At 39.5% G+C, this 21,631-nt stretch overlaps 1 protein-coding gene across 5 annotated transcripts in view; it reads right to left on the minus strand.

Annotated features, from left to right (window-relative positions):
• Positions 1–3,205: 3,205 nt before the first annotated feature.
• Positions 3,206–21,631, minus strand: part of Foxn2 (forkhead box N2) — a 49,753-nt gene continuing 31,327 nt past the window's right edge. For all 5 annotated transcript variants that reach the window (XM_050146102.1, XM_050146106.1, XM_050146103.1 and 2 more), the window contains 4 exons: positions 18,599–18,693; positions 15,804–15,868; positions 9,341–9,409; positions 3,206–7,261 (listed from right to left, as the gene is read on the minus strand). In XM_050146102.1, coding sequence (XP_050002059.1) covers positions 6,753–7,261; positions 9,341–9,409; positions 15,804–15,868; positions 18,599–18,693 — 738 coding nt within the window. In that variant the 3' untranslated portion in view covers positions 3,206–6,752. The remainder of the gene's footprint in view (positions 7,262–9,340; positions 9,410–15,803; positions 15,869–18,598; positions 18,694–21,631) is intronic.

A 21,631-nucleotide genomic window follows, 5' to 3' on the forward strand; every position in this document is an offset into this window, starting at 1 on the left:
GAAAGTACCTGCTCTGGGCAGACAAACTACTTAGGATGCCCAGGAAGGCAGTGCTTTGGACACACCATGGTGCACCTTGGGGAGGGAGTGCAGGCTGATTTTAGTGATACTCCCTTTTGTGACACGCCCTGGTGTGGCCTATTTATTCAGAACAACTGAATCATAAAACACCAAAGAGGTTCTAGCTGGTTTACAGCCCTACTCTTGTAAATAAATAAATAAATAAATAAATAAAGTGCGCGGGGGTGGGGTGGTGGAGAAATTTCTACTTTCCCCAACATTTCCGACTGAGGCCATGTTCCCACGTTGCACGGAGGAGCACAGCTGTAGAAACAAACCGTAGTATTCCTATTGGGCTTTTGTCCCGAGGTTCCCACCAGCTCAGCAAACAACCAGCCTGTGCAAGGGTTAACTCTTTGAAATTCTCATCCGCTGAAGGCTGGCTCTTGTTGCCTAGTGACTGCTGCGTGGCTTCCTGCTGTCACTCACCTTGTCTCCAGAGTTATCCTCTGCTCTCCTAAGGAAGGTTATGATTGGACAAAGGTGACATCATAGCAGAAGGAATTACATTGCTTTGTCAAGACAGCCACCAATAAGATGACCCAAGAGTTGGTGGCAGCGTGTTCAGTTTTCTTTGTTTAAGTGTCTTTCACAAGAGCTAACAAATTCAATGGACAGTCTCCTGTTTCTTGGAGCGCCAGCATTGCAGGTGTTGCGGATGGATTTTTGCCCATATAAATATTCCTTGACACCGTGTGGATTCTCTTCACACCATTTAATCAATGCTAGTAGCCCAGCCAAACCTTCCCTGCCAAGGACTTGGCCAGCACTCGGGAAGCTGCAGATCACAGGCAGCAAATGACTGCCGGCGGCTCATTATCACACCCAGGCTGCAGCACTGCATTCTGCCCAAGGCAGCTCTCCCTGGTGCTCATCTGAGAAGTGCCTGAAGTGCTTCCGAAGCATCCTTCTCAAGGATGGCTTCAGAATACAACACAAGGAACCAGAGGAGGAAAGGAGAGGAAAGGTAGTGAGTGACGCTAACAGCCTACTTACTTTTAAAATCAAACAGTTGGAGAAATCTCACAGTTAGACAATGAACACAGCTCTTTGAATACATTTGCAGTTGGCATCGCACACATTGGCCCTGCTCTGAGAATGAAGCCTCACCATGCGTGTTTTATTCTGTATCTTACACCGTGGACACTCTTGACTGTGTCAGCCATTGAAGGCACCCCCTGAGTGATTGCAGGGTTGCTTGCAGCCCTATTGTACTTGGCTGCTGAATTAAATCCTCAGTTAAATGCTCTCTTTTCCTTGGTAAATATTTAGTATACAGCATAGTCACTGCTGGTATAATTGGATAATTGCTTCCAATTAATGCTCTATTTCAAAAGCTACAACTCCATAGGAAGCTTAGTTGAGCTGCAACAAAGGCAGACCCCCATAGGAAGCAAAGAGAGTGAATTCTTTCCTGTGATCCCTCTGGAAAGCAAGGAGATTATCTAGATGATTATGATGATAACATACACTGATAACGATGCGCACGTACGCATCAGCTGAAACCTGGGAGGACATACTGCCTCTCCCCAAAGCTGGCTGCAAGGAGCTCAACAGCATTAGTACTTGCTTGTCCTCAGAGTGAATTAAAGCTGGTCATGTATTTCTTGGGGGCATTCATTTAAAAAGGGAAGTATTTACACAGAACCAAGCCACAGGAATACACCTATACTTTGAATTACCAAGCACTTTCAGGAAAAAAAAAAAACCCATATAGTTTTAAGAATTCAGATTGGGAGCTGGAGAGATGCTTCAGTGGTTAAGAGCACTTACTGCTCTATCAGTTAACTTATTCTATTCTATAATTTTATATTTTACCATGAGGCTCGTGGTTTGTTACCTCTTGCTTCCTGGGCATTTACATGGCTTCTCCTGGGTTAATTTAAGACATAAGAGCTAGCTAGGAATAGGCCTAATCTATTGGCCCAAACAGCTTTACTCATCAACCAATAAAAGCAACACATAGAGCAGGACATCCCACATGACCTGTTTTTTTCCTCTGCGGAAGGACAATGTGCTACTATCCAGCTTTGGCTCTGGAAAATAATGTTGCTGGTGATGTTACCAGTATTTTAGGGCAGAAGTCCTGGCTCTTTGAATCTCAATAGGTAAATCCTAGCCACCTGTCCCAGTGCCCAGCAAGGACAAGTAACAGTGAAGGTTAGGAAAAACAGGGAAAGGGATCTGGTGACATCCAGTCTGTCTTCAAGAGGCTAAGAGAAACTGAAAGATTTTATAGGAAATGGTGAGAAAGGGGGATGGAGCAGGCACCCCTGGTGAAACAATGGCCTTACTCAGGACAGGGGTCTGGTCTTGCAAAGGGATCTGACAAGGCTGGTATCACCAAGGAAAGCAATTCCCATGATTCCTCCTGCTCTGAGGGCAGCATGTAGGGCTATGGCTCCCATTTGGGGGTGATCTGGCTTGTCAGGCTTGGTGAGAGTACCTGGCCATGAAGATGTTTGTCAAGCAGAACTAAGAGCAATGGGGAGGGGGCAGTAAATAAAGAACCAGAAAAGAGCAAAATGGAATTGGTCAGGCTAATGATGGGCACCTTTCATGTCCATCATGGCTGTACATGTATCTTGAGATATTCCTTCCAATTCTTCTGGTTTTTACCTAGAAGTACAAACCTGATCATACAATAACCTTATTTTAAATTTCCTGAATAATGTCCATATTGCATTTCAAAGTGGCTATAAACCATTTTGAATTTCTCAAGTTTCCCCACATCCTCATACAAGCGGCAGTTCTGTCTCTCCCTCTGTCTCTGTCTCTGTCTCTCTCTATATATATATACAATCCCACAGTAATACACACACATACACACTCTCTTCAGGCAGTAGTGACAACACCCTATAATCCCACAGTAACACAGCCGCTGCAGGGCTACATGAGACCCTGCCAAAACAAATAACTCAAGGGTTGGTGACATCGCAAAAAACTGAACCTGAGTTCAAGCCCCCAAACCCAAAGTGGAATGAGAAAACCAACTCTCCAAAGTTGTCCTGTCTTCTATATATGCACACAGGCATATGCACGTGCACTCACACACACACTCATGTAAAAATTAAAATATTTTAAAAACACTTGGAATGGAAAGCTTCCACTACTCCACCCCACAAATAAAAGAACAAAGCACAAAAATGTTACAAAACGGCATTTACTCTGCAACTTTATCATAATGAATTGCATTTCTTTGGTAAAAATAAACTTTATAAACATTTTAAGAGTCAGAGATTAGATACAAAAACTAAACATTTGTAAGTTGTTTTACTATGAGCAAAGACTCACAACTGAGAAGAGGTTCACTTGTGGCTGGTCATCTATTGGCAGTTAAATTCAGAAGTTTTTATGCTACATCAGAAACAAGGAAACAATTTAATAACAAATTTCTTTACTCAAAAAGTATTCTTATATTTTGTTTAAAAATAAATAAGTTACAATGAATTGGCAATTATACATTTTATACACTATATGATGGCAACATAATACTTTAAAATTAAGCACTTTGTTTAATAAAAAAAAGTACAATTTTGAAAACAAGTTTGACAATGGCACTGGCAGTTAGATGCAAAGAATATTCTTGAAAAATGGCAGGTATAACATTAAAATACTCTATTGTGTCTTTCAATAAATATCTGACCACATCATTAACACACTGGAGTAAACTTTAATCAAAACTTACACACTTCAAAGTAAGAAAGAAAAGACCCCATGACACATATGTAAACTAGAAAGCCTCAGAAGTTGCTTTAGAAAATGCTATGGTTTTTGAAGGGTGTTAAGTAGTCTTCTATTTGGGGTAACAGTTTGGAGGCTTTGGGGAGCACTCCCACCTGCAGCCCGAGTTGCTATAAAAGGCCTCCCAGTCTACAAACATACAGACATTGCCTTAACACTTGCTCTGGCTTTGAACTGGCTAACATGTGTGTATTAACTGACCATCTAGTAGGAACCCTTTACAAATGCCTCAAACAGTGGAAAAAATAGAGATGCTCAACTTAACAATATACAAAGGAATCTAGTAAGTCATGCTGGCTCCAAGAACAGGCAAGGGCCCCAGGTGGAAAGGGGTGCCGCACCCCTTGCTTTTCTACTGATCTAGGCAACGTTTTCATTCTGAATTAAAAAGCAAAAGATCAACTAATTTAGTAATATATTGCACAAACAAATTTCAAAGATGTATTCAAGAAACACCGATTCTCTTGGCAATGTGGAAAATAAGGATAACAGTGCCAAGACACAGCTTTCACTAGGGATCCATTAAAACTGAAACGGTTGCAACAAAATTCTTATTCTGATATAAGACAAAGTATACCTTAGCTAAAACAAGTTTAACAACGTGGATGTTGTCCCTGGTTTCTAGGTTATGTTTATTACATGAAGTGTGTTAACTGTGGGAATTTCCAGTCCATGAGGTTTGGAATGACTTCCTTAAATGGAAGCTTCCAGCTATGTCTCCAAGCAGGAGCGCGATCCCCGAGAACATCACAAGGGGCCAGAATGAAGAAGGCTCTCCCCTTGAGATGGATGCCCGGGACACAGCAGCACATGGAGAATGAGACACTGAATTGCACACGAGAACTAAGTGCAAACTGTTAGGGAACGCTGCTGCTGGTGCGCAGGCAGTTATCATCTTTGCTAATGGCTACAGCTTTAAATAAGAGTCCACTGAAGAGGCAAAGAAAAGAATTTCAGCTACTGCCTAACAGGCATTTTGACCAGGTCTCTTCGAGCAAAGAGCAATTCTCTCCTCCTACTTCAGGTCATTTCCTCTACTTACAGAAGAGCTAACAGACAGGAACTTGGAGAAACACTTGTAGAGAATTTCAGAACAGATCCTGGACACTGTGTGAGCCCAGTCCAGAAGGCCATGGTGATTCACTTCAAAATACTGTGCTACTCAACTGAGCTTTGTAGCTGCTTTATGACTGACACCATGGCAAAGCATACTTTCAGTTGGTACTGTATTCACTGTCTGCAGTAAAAGACTATCTTCACTTGGCTGGTTTTTGGAGAAATAACATTAATGAGTTAGGAAGATTTGAAATTCCTCATCCTGCATTATCAATAAAAGAAAAATGTCAATATTTTAGTAGCACCCATTCCATCAATACAGCTATCCATATTTAATTATAGCTAACATGGAAACAAGAGTGTATGATGCTGTTAAAGCTGAAAGGATGGTCAGGGAAGAAACATGCTTTAGTTCTTCTTCTCATTTGACAGTTTTGCCCAAAGAAAATTTATAAGTAAAAATGAAATATTTGTCTTTAAAAAAAATCCAAGAAATGCTTTGTAGTCATAAAAACATTTCAAAGCAGGAAACTAACCTGAGCCTGTATATGTGTGCATACAGCAAGTGTACCTATGCCTATAAATTAGAAAAATGCAAAGAAGGTCACTGCCTGGGATGCAGGGTGCATCATGAAATAAGACTAAAGTTTCTCAAAGTTTCTCCCACCACTGTAAAAAAATATATTTGTGAGCTACAGTATTAGTAGCCCTGTTCTGAATACTACAGTCAAACTGTGATATGAAAACTGTCTCATGTAGGCAGTTTTGTTGAAATACGTAAAATGTCTTGGCCAATGCCGTTTGGAATAGTAATATAAAATATTTCATCATGGATTAATGGCACATAGAGGTATTACCTTGCCTCTTAAAAAGTTCTGTATAAGATCTAATTTTTATACCTATTTTGAAATCCCTGAAGATGTTTTTCTCTACAGTTTCCTATCAAATGTTTTAAGTCTATTCATTACACATATAACTTTAATTTATACAAAGCTTAGAAAGTTTTGTCCTCAATGACCTACTTTTACTTAAGATGTTACAACATGTCTTCCCAATATTTCATCACACTATGTTTAGAAAACAAATGCAAGATTCTCTTTTAAAGTGTGTAAAGGTGTATGTTATCCCATGATACACTCTGACTGTATCTTCTCACTGGACAATTTTTACTTAACACAGACAGCTAGTAGCTAAAACTCAGACAACACTTGCAAAGTACTCTGGGAAAGGGTGAAGGCCCCAGGGATGCTGTGCATTAACTGTGAGGTAAGAGCATTCAAAGATATTGCAATAGGAATTCCCATCTGGAGATGAGCCACACCCCTACCAACCAGAGAACCTTCTAGGCATCTAGGATCTTTTCCATTTATGTTTGGTCATGCTCATGCTGCAACAGAGAATAACTTAAAACAATAAGACAGAAGATGTGCATTTCACCTCGGGATTATGTCAGGAGAGGAGCACGTGAGAAAGATGCCAGCCTGTGCTTAGCTACATGAGTAACTACAATTGACTACAGAATGGGAACAAAAGTGAAAATACTGAGCTATCAATTCTTGTATTTGACCAATTAACAAAAGAGATTGATTTTTTTTCCCCTTACAAGTTTAAGACAGAGGCTGAGAATTTTCTTATACAAAATTTTCCAAATCTGAGAGACAGTTATTCACAGAAATTGTTTTGGGGACTCATATTAGATTTACAATTAGTCATGATCCTAAGAGCAACTGTTTAATTGAACAAAACAAAAAATGAAAAGCAACCAAAAAAATATTTAGAAAGAAACAAGTGGCACTCCTCCCCTACCCTCAAGCTAAGAAGTCCGGCTATGGCTCTGATATCCCTTGTGAAGAGCTAAGTAGAAGAGTATTGCCACACTTTAGTAAGTACTCCTACTTCTTCCGGTGTTTCTGACTCTGTGCCTTCGCAGTACTTATGAGGGAACCAAGGCAGGTTCGGATTCCAGCAAGGTGGAGCAGCGACCCCGCTGCTTCTTTGAGTTCCTCGTCAATTTCTTGACATGACTGTTTCCTCTTCTTTTTGCTTGGCTGTCCTTCGGGAGCACTGTCTTCATGAGCTTGTGGTGCATAGCCGCTGTCTCCCAGACGATCGTCCTCATCATCAGCATCCGTGTCCTCGTCACTGTGGAAGCCCTCGCTGCCATCACTTCCCACATGGCTGCTCTTCGGGATGAATTCATACACCTCATCCACAGAAGACAGGGAAGACACGCTCGCCCTGGATGTGCAGCGCTGAGCTGCCATGCTATTGGCACTGTAATTGTGGTCTGCTTTCGGGTCGATGCTGGCGGCTGGAGGATGGCTCTCCTGCAGCCGCGCAGCGCCGGGGGCACTGAATGCACTGCTGTAACCCCTCTTCTTCTGCAGTGATGGCTTCTCACCTGTGGGAAACAGGACTTTATCAACAAGTCAGAGATATCTGATTACAAAAGCAGACCCCCAAACTCTCACTTTTGAGTAATAAGAGCTTGGAATCTGTAGTTTTGTGGCATTTTCCCCATAATTCAATTTCTAGATCTGAAACATTTAAAAACCATTTGAAAGATGGCCTGTCCTTTTGGTAGAACAAAAAAGTTACTTTGTACTATTTGCAAAGAATGTCTCAGTACCACTGCTTGACAATTTCCCTGTGGGTATTTACACTGTTCCAAGTTTGTACTAGTACAAGTAACGGCTGCAGCAAGGATATGTACTGGATCTCTCTCTCTCTGAGGTGTAAGAATTGTTAAGTGCTGAGTGAAAAGGTATTTTAAATTCAGGTATGCTCAAATTACTCCTGGGTGGCCGTAACAATAAACAGTGTATGAAAAGCACCTACTTGCATACTCCAGTAGCAATCATTTACATTTTTATTTCCTAAATTAAAGGCAGTATCTTAAACTTACTTTACATCTCCCCATATTTCTTCTTTTGAGAGCCACTTTCACATTATTTTGCTGACTTTTCTGCTCTCCTGTTCTTACTAAACCAAACAAATCCAGTAAGAAATAAAATAAAAATTAAAAAAAAAAAAAGCAAAATACTGCTCGTGGACATGAGCCCTACAACTGGGATAAACGGCTTCCCCTTCCAGCAGGTGTCTCGGTTGGGGGCCCTGTGCCCACAACCCTTAGTGCTGGCACTTTGTGCAGTCGCATGTTGCCAGTCTCTGCCCGTCTCTTTATGTTCATGTCCGTATCAGTACTGCTGTCCTAGAGACACGGCCTCTCCAATACCTCTGGCTCAATCTCTCTGCTCCTCTTCCCACAGACCCCAAGACTGAGTCCCTGACTAATGTGGCAGCTGTGGGGCCTGTCTGCTTATTTCTTACTTGTTAGACCCTTTACAGACATGATATTAATCTTTTATCTATTACACACAGTCTAAAATTTCTCCCAGTACTCTGCATTGCTTAGGGTCAACTTGCCCAGGCCTTGCACTTGTTCGGCAAGCCTTCTAAACACACACTCAAGTCCCCAGCCTCCCAGCCAGTCTCTCATTTCTCAGTTTGCACACAGGTCTTACACATCCCAGGCTGGTCTGGAACTTGCTATCTAGCCAAGGGGGATCCTGAATTCCTGGTTCCTGGTCTTCTTGCCTCACATCCCAGGTGCTGAGATTACAGAAGTATGGCACCAATCAAAGAACTTTAATTAAATTTTTCATGATTTCCTCATGGTCTTTGCAACTGTACCTTAACACTTTTCCTACTCCAAACTCTAAATATCCTTTTAAAAATTACTTTGTGGCCCGGCGGGTGGTGGCACACGCCTTTAATCCCAGCACTCGGGAGGCAGAGGCAGGCGGATCTCTGTGAGTTCGAGGCCAGCCTGGTCTACAAGAGCTAGTTCCAGGACAGGAACCAAAAACTACGGAGAAACCCTGTCTCGAAAAATTTAAAAAAAAAATATTTTGTGGAGCGTGGAGGTCATGGGAGACTGTAGAAGGGGAGAGGGGAATAGAGAAAAATGTATAGCTCAGCTGAATCCAATAAAAACAATTATTTTGTGTATATGTACGTGTACCCAGGCCTGTGCATGGACGTCAGAGGACAGCCTGAGAATCAACTCTCCCTTCTACCACACAGGTCCCAGGACTGAACAAAGGATAAGGCTGGATGGCAGGCACGCTTAACCACAGAGCCCCCCACCAACCCAAATGATAAACACCCCTAACCACAGTGTGCTCACAGCTTTCATCTTTATCTTTAGCCCCTCAAGCTTACCTTCTGGAAAGCATTTCTGCCTCCTCCATTTATTCATCAACACAAAAATCTCCCACAGCATTAACTTAATTTTTTCAAATGATTATATAAATAGAAATACAATACAACAGAAACTGAGTCATTCAGATTAATACACAATTTAGTGGAAAAAAAGTAAATTCTGCTATGACATTAGCCATCTTGAATTTTAAACTATTAGTTTGAAAAGGCATATTTATAAAATTTATTTTAATAAAAGAAAAGAGTGATTGCTTACATTCTAAAATCTCTTGTTCTATTGAAGTATTTAAAAGTATCATTGCAGTGGCAGCATCAATATCAGATTCTGAAAATAGAAAAGAGTGGTTGCATTAATGTCAAAAATGTCAACATTAGGACTTAGGTGGCCTGGAGTCATGACATACACCTTCAAACCCAGCATTTAGGAAGCAGAAGAAGATTGTTTTGAGTTCAAAACCAATCTGGGGCTGGGGAAATGGCTCAGCTGTTAAAGGCTAGGCTCACAGCTAAAACCAAAACAATTCTTATTGATAATTTCTGAACAAGTATTTTATGTGTATTAGTGTTTTGCCTACATGTATATCTGTGCAATATGGTTTATCTGATGCCTGCAGAGGCTGTTCAAGGCCATCAGATCTCCTGTTTTTTTATCTTGTGTGTGTGTGGGGGGGTATTTTTTGAGACAGTGTATATAATTGGTCTGGAATTTTCCAAGTAGGTTAGCCTAATTGGTAAGGCAGCCCCAGTAATCCCGCATCCCTAGAACCTGAACTACAAATGCCTGGCTTTTTCACATGGGTTCTGGGGCTTTGGACTGGGTTCTCTCTTCTCTTCCAGCCTCAGCACTACACATTTTGCCTCTGTGTTTGGAAACAGGACCTCACTATATCACACAGACTCGCCTGTCCTCTGCCTCTGGATTTTAAGGTCTATGCCTCTACACAAACCTCAAGCTGGGTATTCTAACAGGGACACAAGAATCATGAATTCCAGACTAGCCTGGGATACAATGTGAAATCTTGTCTCAAAACTACATAGCTAGTGCCTCGGGACAGCTCAGAAGGTAAAGGTGCTTGTGGCCAAGTCTAACTATCTGAGTCGCATCACAGGGGCCCACGTAGTAAGGCGAGAAGCAACTCCTGCAAGCTGTCCTCTGACCATTCCCACGAATACACCACAAACAAATAAATGTGGTAACCAGAAGGTTCTACTTCAGATAAGTACCAGGCGAGCACATCTGCAGATGTGAGGTTTTCTTCCTCTTGGTGATACTCGTCCAAATAGCTACTTGAAAAACAAATAAAATGGTGCGAGCAGTGATTATAAACCTTAGCTTAAAAGACAAACTGAACACAAGATCTAGAGATGAAGTTTTCATCAATTATATCTTACATTATATGTTTACATTAGAGACTTCTAATTTCCGTACTTTAACTTAGATACTGACTTGTTTACTCCCCATCATGACTGGTGTGCAGTGCTTTGACAAACAGGCTGGCTCTAAACTAGTGTTCCTCCAGCCTCAACTTTCTGGGTACTGGGGATAAAGGCATGAACCATCAGACCTGGCCTATATTACCACCTCGGGTTTTAATAATAAGTTCACATATATCTCCCATGTCAGGTACTAGAGTACCTGCCTGTAATTTTAGCAACCCAAAGGCAAAAAAGGTGAGTTCTAGGTCAGCCTGGCCACACAAAAGACCTTATCTCAAAAAAATAAACAGAGAGAGGGGTTCCCTAAAAGTCAGGTGGAGTTTGTACTCCAGCCATGGGCCTCTGGAACGCAGGTGTGTGCATCCTTAATATTTAGTAAGCACCCAGGATTACTGTGGAAACTGCAGAAGATAATCAGAATACAGTGTAGTCTCCATTCTGCTATTCTTTCAGTAAGCTGAATGCCCTACTGTGAGCCTAACATTATTCCACACTGAAAATATAGCAGAAAAAAGAAATAAACTGTCACCTCTCAAAAATTATAGAGACAATTGAAAACATGACGGCAGTGGTAAGTATGGGGGAGAGAAAGTAAAGAAGGCAATGGTTGATGAAGAGTTCAGGGAGGTTGGGGAGCGTCCTAAGGGAATGCAAAGACTTGAGACTGCTGTAGAAGTCTTACAGCTAGTGGTTACCCGACCACGGGGCGTGGCCTCTTATACTATATATGTGGATGTAGAGCATGCATCTGGCCTCTTTTCTGGCCTCTGTTCAGGTTGTGAGATTCATTTTCTGATCTCCATTCAAACAGAGGATTCTGATTTGTAAGTCTACCCCTAATTCTGAGCTAGTGTGGGATTTCTTTTAAGCGTCCATCCACATGAGACAATTTGATAGAGTTCATGCTTTTGAAAAAAAAATACAGCTACAACATATTATCGTACTGTGAACTGGGAAAAAGGCAAGCAGTTTTCCAAGTAAGTGTTCCCGACTTGTGGTGAATAGCTAAATGAGTGGAGGGTGGGCTGGATTTCAAACCCCTCGTACCCAGCCACGTGTCCTGGCACAAGTCACAACGTTGCAGGATTACTAGTCCATAAATAGTTTTTCACTTGTTCCCAATTTTGTTAAAAAGGGGGGTGGTGAGAGTGAGAGACTCTAACAAGGAAAATCACAGGGATTTTATCATCCACAATTCAGACACCTAAAACGCTTCTCATTTAAAGTTAGTGTATATTTGTATTCTTTGTAAAAAAGATTTTTATTTATGTATGCACATGTGTCCAATGGTGCCTGCTGAGGCCAAAAGAGGTTGTTGGATCCTTAGAGCTGTAGTTTCAGGTGACTATGAGCCAGCCATTTGACTTGGGTGCTAGAAACAGATCCTTGCAAAAGCAGCAAGCACTCTTTAAAGAAAAAGGCTTCCTGCCATACTTGGCAATTAACTCTGAACCAATTTAATTTCAACATTAAAAATCCAAACCATTATAGGATTCAAGAATATAATTAACAGGGATTTGCCTAAAGTAGAATCTTGAACTTCTTTTAACCAACAAAAATCCTCTTGGTAGCAACTACAATTTTTATTGGTGGTACAACTAATCAGCTTTGGTGTTAAAATTAAACAGAATGGATGCCTATATTTGCTAATGATCACAATAAAAAATCCTTTATAATAGTGCCATTTTTTCCTTCAGAGTGCTTACACTATTTTTGAAAAGCTGCAACACCTTTAATTACATCATACAGTAGCATGTCTAGGTCATTTGTAAACCACAATTTGACATTCAAATCACTTACGGCAAGACACACTACTGATGTTGTAACTGGGTCAAATAAAGATCCATCAGAACAGTTCACTTCCTTTCTCTACACCTCCCCCTTTTTTTAAGAAAAGTTTTTTTTTTTTAAAAGTCTTACTCTACAGCCCAAGCTAACTTCAATTTTTCAGCGATCCTGCCTCAGCCTTCCAACTAAAGAGATTACAAGTATGAGCCACTTTGCCTGGCCACACGGTTACCTTCTACCTTTTGACTTATGCTTTCTTAGTCTTTGTTGTTTTGTTTATTTTTCGAGACAGGGTTTCTCTGTGCAGTCCTGGCCATCCTTGAACTAGCTGTGTAAGCCAGGTTGGTCTTTAACTCAAGAGATCCATCAGCCTCTGCCTCCCAAGTCCTGGGATTTTATAAAAGCATGAAGCACCATGGGCAGGCTTTCTTCCTTCCTTCCTTAGAAAAGCCTTTCTGCTTGAAAGTCAACCTTCAGCTAATCTACTTCTTTCTTTTCTCTTCCTCTTTTTCAGAGGTGTGCTGCTGGGGATCAGACCCAGGGCTCTTTCCCTATGAAGCAAATATGCTACTACTAAGCAATGCCTCTGGAAAAATGTTTCTGGAAGCAGGTTGGCTAGAGTGTTACCTCTGCAAATCTCAAGGCTCTTAGGGCACAGTGTAGGAACTCAATTACTTGTGACGAATGTTTGATCTACTTGGTTATTTTTCAAACATCTCCAGAAACAATTTAAGGGAAGGAAGGGGAAATTTTCTCATTTATAAATATGCCTTAACCAGCTGAATTGAAATATGAACTTTCGTAAACTTTTAAACATTATGTTTTGCCTCTTAAAATTCAAAACTTTGTGTTCAAGTCCAGAACAAGCCTAGAACTGTCTTAATCTAGACTATCAACCCTTCCCACCTAGCTCAAGGCTGGGGGAATAGGTCTCATACTCCTAAGCAAGGGCTAAAAGAAAGTCATAGAGGTGAGATGTCATAGGAAGGGACAGAAACACAGGATGGAACAAGGAGAAATATTTCCATAGGAAGAAACCAAATTTGGAAGGAGTGAAACAAGAGCAAGAAGAGATTCTAAGAAAGCCCAGAATTCACAAAACCCAGTATGTCTCAGAACCTGGATGAAGTGATCTTGAGGGTAAGACCCAGAAGTCACTCGGATATAAAGATAGAAGTGTCTCAGCAATGCCTGCAGGTGAAGAGACCCCTTCTATCTACCCATGCAGGTAACAGGGAGCAGAGGGTCATCAATCGATTCCCATCCACTAAATTTCTTGGCAAGGTTTCTCTGAAGCTTCTCCCTCCCTTATTTTTACAGGATTTTTACAAGCTTCAAAGAGCCAAACATCTAACAGCCGAAAGGCTCTACTGTGAGATTTTTCATTTCTGAAGGACATGGAAGCATTTTAAGACTTGAAATAACAACACTACAAAAACTCAAGTATGCTAATCTATCTACTAATTATAAGCAGGAAAGAATTCCACCACTGAAAGACATTCCCGAGTGTGGAGCTTGCCAGCTGAGGCTCTAACCCTCAGCACTTGCAGACAAGAACAATAAACATAGAAAAGAATTCCCTTAATTCTGAAGCTGCTAGAGGAAAGATTACGGCAAACACTTGGAGATACAAGCAGAGGTAAGGTCTTTCTGAAGAGACTCCAGTCACAAAGGAAGGAAGACCAACAATCGACAAATGAGAGCTCTCGAAATTACACAGCATCTCTCTGCATAGCAGATAAGGCAATTGACTCTGAGTGAAGAAGACAGCTTACAGGGTGGAAGAGTTGTTTTCCCAGTCACATATGACAGAGAATTCATTCCTAGTATATCCAAAAAAAACTAAAACAAAACAAAACAAAAAGTAACGAACAACCAAATAAAAAACTGAGCCACAGACGGCTGGGAATCCAGTTCACAGCTACAGTAGTTGCCTAGCACAAATGAAGCCCTGGTTTGATCCTCAGCGCAATATAAACTTGGCATGGTGCATGCCTCTCACTCCAGTACTTTGGAGGTGGAAGGAGAAAGATCAGAAGTTCAAAGTCATCCTTAACTACATAGCAAGTTAAAAGGCCAGCTGGGCTATATGAAACCCCATTTAACACAAACAAACAAACAAACAAAGAAACTGGGAGATTCCATCTTGCCAACGTCAGAGCGGCTGTGAAAACAAGTGACAACAAATGCTGGTGGGCGCGGAGAAAGCATAACCATTATTTACTGTGGGTTAAGAGTATCAACTCCTGCAGCTACTCTGGAAATCAGTGTGGAAATTTCCAAAAGACTAAAGACAGAAACTGCTATGACCCAGCTATTACACTCCTGGGTATATGCAGGCCTCCATGCTTTACTACTGAGAAACGTGTACATCTATGTTCACGCCTGCTGTATTCGCAACAGCAAAGAGATACGATCAGCTAGATGTCTACCAGCATGAATGGCTAATGAAAATGTGGTACATATACAACTCAGCAGAAAAGGAAAACACAATTACACAACTTGAGGAAATGGATGGAAGTGGAAATACTGCAGGAACCCAGGCTGAGAAAGATGACAGAGCATGTTCACGCCCATACACAGAGCTTAGCTTCGTATTTTCACATATGTGTCTCTGTGAATGCAGACGCTGGACACTGGTACGGAATCCATGGAAAGGGGGTAATAAACACAAGTGATACTGACATAAAAAGTGGATGAGCAGGGTGTGGTGGCAAAAATCCCAAAACTTGGGAGGCAGAAGCTGTTGGGTCTCAATGAGTTTGAGGCTAGCCTGGTCTATATAGAGTTCCAGGCCAGCCAGAGCGAGCCAAAGTGAGGAAGGAAAGAAGGAAGGAAGAAGGGAAGAAGGGAGGGAAGGAGAAAGGGAAAGAGAGAAGGGGGAACACTGAGGATGGAAGAGTTTAGGTGGGAATGGGGACCAAGGCGGATAGAATGTTGGTAAGGGAAGATTAACCCCAAACCACTAAAGTATAAAAAATGCCATAAAAATTAAGTGTGTGTGTGTGTGTGTGTGTGTAGCTTCCTTTAAAAGAAGTCAACTTATTAGTCTAAGTTAAAGTTTTTCAGCTATAACCTATAAAAATATTTGGAACTGCATCCTAATCTAAGGGATGGCAAAATTCTTTTAACAACTGTAACAAGTATTTTGTAATTTACAAACCAGGAGGCAAAAACCAAAGGAGTAACATGCAGGTCTCTGTGCAGCTAACTCTACTACTACGTGACATTCTGCCTCAAAATATTATTGATAGTTTCTTTTCAACTATTTCATAAATGTAAAGTTACAATGGGACACATAATAACACACAGAAGTAACTCCAATGATATAACTAAGAAATTAAATTCTACTTTCAAGAAAAAATATAAAGTAACATAAAGATAAATGAAGAGGAAGATAAAATGCCTATACATCATGAGTTACTAAAAAACAAGTACATATACATTACACCAAATGTTGGTAAATGGTGACTTTGAATGATTTTCATACATACCTTTAAGAGTTTGCACTTGACTTTGCTTGAGAACAGAGCTCAGGTAGTGAGGTGATAAAGAACCACTAAAAAACAGGGAGGAAGACAGATGTGCTTACTTGCTTCTACAGAACCAAGTCACAGGCACAACTAGAATGCACCACAAAACCACAACAGTCAAGTTCTCCTTGTTCTCTTTGCTTATAGCACTCAGTTCAGAAAGAGCTGCTGAAGTGCACGGGGTCAAGACTAAAAACAGTTATTCTGTTACTGTTAAAACAATTATCTCTTAATTTCTTCAAAAACAGAAACAATTACATTTCTCATATAGTATTTTTGTACTGGTTACATAATAATGTATTTTAAATGCCCTGAACAATATATTTTAAAATTTCATATAATACTAATAGTTTAACACTAAGAATTTATCAAAACAAGTACTTAAGAAAAATTCTATATAATAATGACACAAAGTTAAATTTCCAGGGTGTTTTTTAGTGCAAAAAGTAAAACTTTTTTTGGGGGGGGGCCTCTATTTGTGATAGTAGAGAAAAATATTTTAAGTGAAATTAAAAGTTTATTTCCTATTCAGCTTTTTCATATACCTTATTCTTTTTCCCAGACTTACAAATTGTAGAAGGGTCACACAAAAATGTGTCAGAAGGAAATCAGCAAAATGGAACAAAATGTTTTCATTTCATTAAAGTTTTAAAGTCAACAATTGATAACTATCATGCTCTTATTTACTCTTTAAAAAAACCTTGCAAAATTACTTTTCACACCTAGAGCTACGATAAGCAAAGATCTAAACGTGAGTCCATGAAGATACATGAGAGGTGACTTGTGCCCTCCACGCTGCCCTTGGTCAAGAGCACAGTGAAGTGGGTCACATTCGCCAACATTACAGACAGTTCCTTTAGCTCTAAATTACTATTTAAATAGAATATATCATAAGCACCAGTATTACCTAAGAATTTAAATGAATTACAATGGGAAATTCTGAATTTGTTGCAGTAAGATTTTAATTTTCTCCCTAGGTGTGTATTTGAAAATTAATAACCTTTCAGACTTTTGAAAATAAATTAAGCAACAAAGACTACCTCCTAAGATTTATCTTAATAAGGCAAACTGCAATACAAATAAATATACATCATAGAATTATAAGATTCTTTAAGGTTTCCTTAGAAAGAAGATTTAAAATCAGATTTGGAGAGATAATATAATGTCCAGATTTAACAAAATGAGAAAAACTAAAGCCAGGGGAAGCTGTAAGGAAATACATTATAACAACATTTTCCAGAAAACAACAACATAAAAACCTGCAAAGCACTATTTTACTTGACAAACATTTAAAATTTTAAACTTCAGTTTTTAAATATGAAGTATTTTGGAGGAGAATCATCAACTTCAAGCAGATAGGAGGGCAAGCATGGTCCCACAGCACTCCGATGAGCTCAGACACTTGCACATTTTGTTCCCAGTGCAGAACTAACTGGAACTATTTGGAAAGGATTAGGAGGTCTGTCCTTCTTGGAGTAGATGTGTACTTGTTTAAATTTCAAAAGTCCATTCCAAGCCCAGTCTTTCTCTCTCTGCCTGCTGCCTGTGGATAGGGATGTAAAGATCTCAGCTACTGCTCCAGTGCCACGCTTCTTGCCATGATAATGGACTAATCCTCAGAAACTAGAAGCCCCCAATTAAATGTTTTCTTTTATAAGAGTTGCCTTGGTCATGGTGTCTCTTCACAGCAATGGATCACTAAAACAACATGAGACACATTTCACCAAGATGAAACAAAGAAAAACAAAATAAATAGGAAAAAGAAACTTTAAATGGTGTATCAAAAATGCTATGATTATAAACTGTGAATCATCTTATTTTAAAAATTTAAATATGCATTTAATTTATTAAGTCATTATCAGCATGCAAACAATTAAAATGAGTCTTTTTTTGCAACTGAAGTCATGTAATTTATTTAGCTTACTTATATTGCACTGACTTTATTTCTGAGAACTTATATTCAACCATCTAGCATTTTATTGTTGTGGGAGAATTGTGCATACAGGCATTTCACCGTGCCAATAAGGTCATCTTGAATCAAAGAACAGAGTCAGCAACTGACTGACCAGGATTAGCCATTGATTTCTTGGAGGACTGAAGGGTCTGCTAGAGAGGACAGGAAGAGAGAAGAGAGGATTTTCAAGGAATTTCCGAAGGAGAGAGGGTCAATCAACTGACTCTGATCTGTCTTTAGATTTATCAGGTTTATCTAAATTTCTGACTCCTGAGTTTTTATTATACTGGAATATACTGGCTGTCTTTCTGTCTCACCAGCCAGCTCCCAAATAACAACATTTATTTTATAACTAACAACAACTTATTAATTATGAAAGTTCAGCCGATAGCCTAGACTTGTTTCTAACCAGTTTGTATAACTTAACCCACTTCTATTTATCTACACGCTGCCACGTGGCTCATGGCTTTTACCTCTCCTCCTCCACGACATCCAGGGCACTCTGTCTGAAAATCTTGCCTATACCTCCTTCCTAGCTACTGGCTGTTTTTTTTTTTTGTTTGTTTTTTTTTTTTAAATAAATTTAACCAACCACAGTGGCCTCTTTACACAGTACAATCAAATAACTCACAACATTTCATTTCCTAGAAAAAAAGAAATTAACCAAGAGGAAAATACCTTAGGTTAATGTTACCTGTAAATACTTCTCTATACAATTAATAAATACACAAATAAAACAAGTCCGTACGACTTGTTTTCTCCATTTCACACAATAAATCTAAATCACACAGAAAGTGCTTACCTCTGTGGAGAGGAAAAAGGTTGCTTCTTCAAGGCCTGTATAAGATTGGGCTTATATTCTGGATCAACACACCATAAGGAACCTTTTCCATTAACCTAGAAAAAAGTGTGGAAGAATTAAATCCTGAACTTTTATGTATCAGTTTATCAGACTCCTCTGAGTAAGAATATGGGGGAACCTCCCACTTCATGCCAAGGCTGAAGTGAAGGCTGGAGATGCAGCAGTTACCTCTGTGCCTGCTGCTAGATGCTGATCCACTCGCTGCAATACTCACACCTACTTCCCCATACCCCTCAAGTGGACATGAGTCTGTTATACATGACTCATTGCACTCACCATGAAATACAGAGTTTACTCTAACCACAAGATGAGAGAGGTTAAAACTTATTTACACCCAAGCTTCTATAAAGCTTAAACTTATTCATTTATGGGGAGAAAGACAAGCCATGAGTGCGGATAGGAGAACTTGAAGGAATCAGTCCTTTCCTTTTCCTGAGTGAATCAAAATCCAGGACCCTCAGGCTCAGCAGTAAGTAGAGCCTTTACCTTCCAAGCCATCTCACTGAGCCTATGCTTTTCATATTGCAAAAAATCTTAAAATTTAAGTTGTACTTTACAACTAACTACATTAATAACTCTTTGGAAAACAAACTTACTCATTTCTTTTCCCCTAACCCTTCCTTGTATAAAATCTTATATGATGGGGCTGGAGAGATGGCTCAGAGGTTAAGAGCATTGCCTGCTCTTCTAAAGGTCCTGAGTTCAATTCCCAGCAACCACATGGTGGCTCACAACCATCTGTAATGGGGTCTGGTGCCCGCTTCTGGTCTGCAGGCATACACACAAGACAGAATATTGTATACATAATAAATAAATAAATAAATATTAAAAAAAACTTATATGATGTAAGGTTTAATGTGATTATCTCCACATTGCTTCCATTCCCTAACCTCTTTCTCGCAAAATTAGTCTACTAATGAGATCTGTTTATCTTTGAGTACTGTGTCATTTTTATAGAGTGGCATGATCAAAAAATATTGTTCCACAGTTTAAAATATAAGACTTGCAGCTGGAGATGGCTCAGCAGTTCATAATATACTGCACTGTACATGCAATAATCCCAAGTTTGGTTCTCAGCATCCATACTAGAGGGCTCACAACTACACATTACTGCAGTTCCGGGGGATCTGTGCACTTGTTGACCTCTGCTGGTACTCGCGCGCACACACACACACACACACACACACACACACACACACACATTCACACATACAGTATGAAATTAAAAAAAAAAAAACTTAAAAGCCCAAGATATTTATTGCTACTTATTATGATTATGTGAAACGAGATAGAACAATGTGAGAGTCAAAGACATTTCACATTTTACCCACAAAGAAAATCAAAGATCCAAGTGAGTTATAATGGGATTCAATAAAATAACTTATAGCCAAGTAACACAGTTCAAAATAAATGAACATTAACTGGATATTCTGAAATTGCCATAGGGTATTTGCTGAATGCTAGGGGAAGGGGATTAATGATACCAAACAACTGAGCTGGGCAGTGGTGGCACACTTTAATCTTAGCACTTGGGAGGCAGAGGCAGGTGGATCTCTATGAGTTCAAGGCCAGCCTGGTCTACAGAGTGAGTTCCAGAACAGCCAATGCTATACTGAAAGACACTGTCTCAAACAACAACAGCAGCACCAGCAACAACAAAACCCTAATAAGAACAAAAGTAAATTTCAAAAAGGTTTAGGTAATAAGTAGTAGGGGCCAAAACTAACTTAAGGGAAAAAGCTTCTTATCTACAGAGAAGTCCATGCACTCATAACAGGGCAGTTTAAAACACCCTGACAACTGAGCAACTGAGACATGCAGAAGGAGAACTGATGTGTCTCTTACAACAGTCACATAGGGAGGAATGATCAGGAGAGTCATCTCTGTCAAGGCACCACAAAAAAGAGGAAGAACTGAGGCCAGGTGGAGTAATTCAAGTACCCGCGAGGCAAAGGCAGGATTGTCTCAAGTTCGAGGCCAGCCTGGTCTATATAATGAGTTCTGTTCCAGACAGCACTATATAATTTATTTACACACGCACAGTGTCTCAAAAACTAACAAACAAAAATAACAAAAAACCCAAGCAACTGACAAGTTTTTCCAAGAAATGTTAAGATTTGCATGCAAATGCATTTTTAGACTAAGTGATAAAAACCAACTTAGAGTTTTGTTCAGTCATTTAGAAAAATGATGGATATGTTTTGACAACTGGGAAATACAACTGTCAACACACATCCTTTGTTCCAATTAGGTTTCATATACACAAATAATTTTTCTTACATTGACCAAGACAATTCCATCAATAACTACCCATGTTCTACCTTGATATTCCATGGATATCTCCTGCAAACTGTTTAAAGTCTTGTTTTCAAATTCTACAGTAGAAAGTCTGAAAATTGTTTTTGATCACAGTAGAAAAAGCTATTTCCTTGAAGCACCAAACTGTAAAACTGAGAATTTGCAGTTTCAGTAGTTTCAAATAACAGTCTGCTTATGTTGCCATGGCACCACTTCCTTCCACTGGTCTGTTCACCAGCCATCAGTAACAAGAGACAAACTATGAATTTGCTCATTTATATTTTAGAGTCTACAAAAAGAATTTCTGACTAAATCTCACTTAAAATTTACTTAAATGATGAGGCACAAATGATAAAAGTTTTAGAAATATTGCTCTAAAATGAAATTTGTCTGTAAGAAACAAAGTGTCTGGATGCTGAAAACAGAAAATATTCATTCTCTCATTTACCATCATTAATTTTTAAACTTTAAGACTGATTGAAAAACCACTGAAGGTTTTGTAGAAAGGAATATATTAAGGGCTAAATTGCAAAGATTCATCTTAATAAAAGTTTTAAATAATAAGTTCTGAGAAAATAATATTACTATTTCTGAAATGTTATGTTCTTGCCTTATATATTAAAAGGTCTGCCTTGTCAGATCTTTTCATATAGCTGTAGAATCACCAAATTACAA

This window comes from Alexandromys fortis, unplaced genomic scaffold (assembly GCF_014885135.2).
Source record: "Alexandromys fortis isolate MF-2015 unplaced genomic scaffold, M_Fortis_MF-2015_v1.1 scaffold_42, whole genome shotgun sequence".
NCBI classification, from domain to species: Eukaryota; Metazoa; Chordata; class Mammalia; order Rodentia; family Cricetidae; genus Alexandromys; species Alexandromys fortis.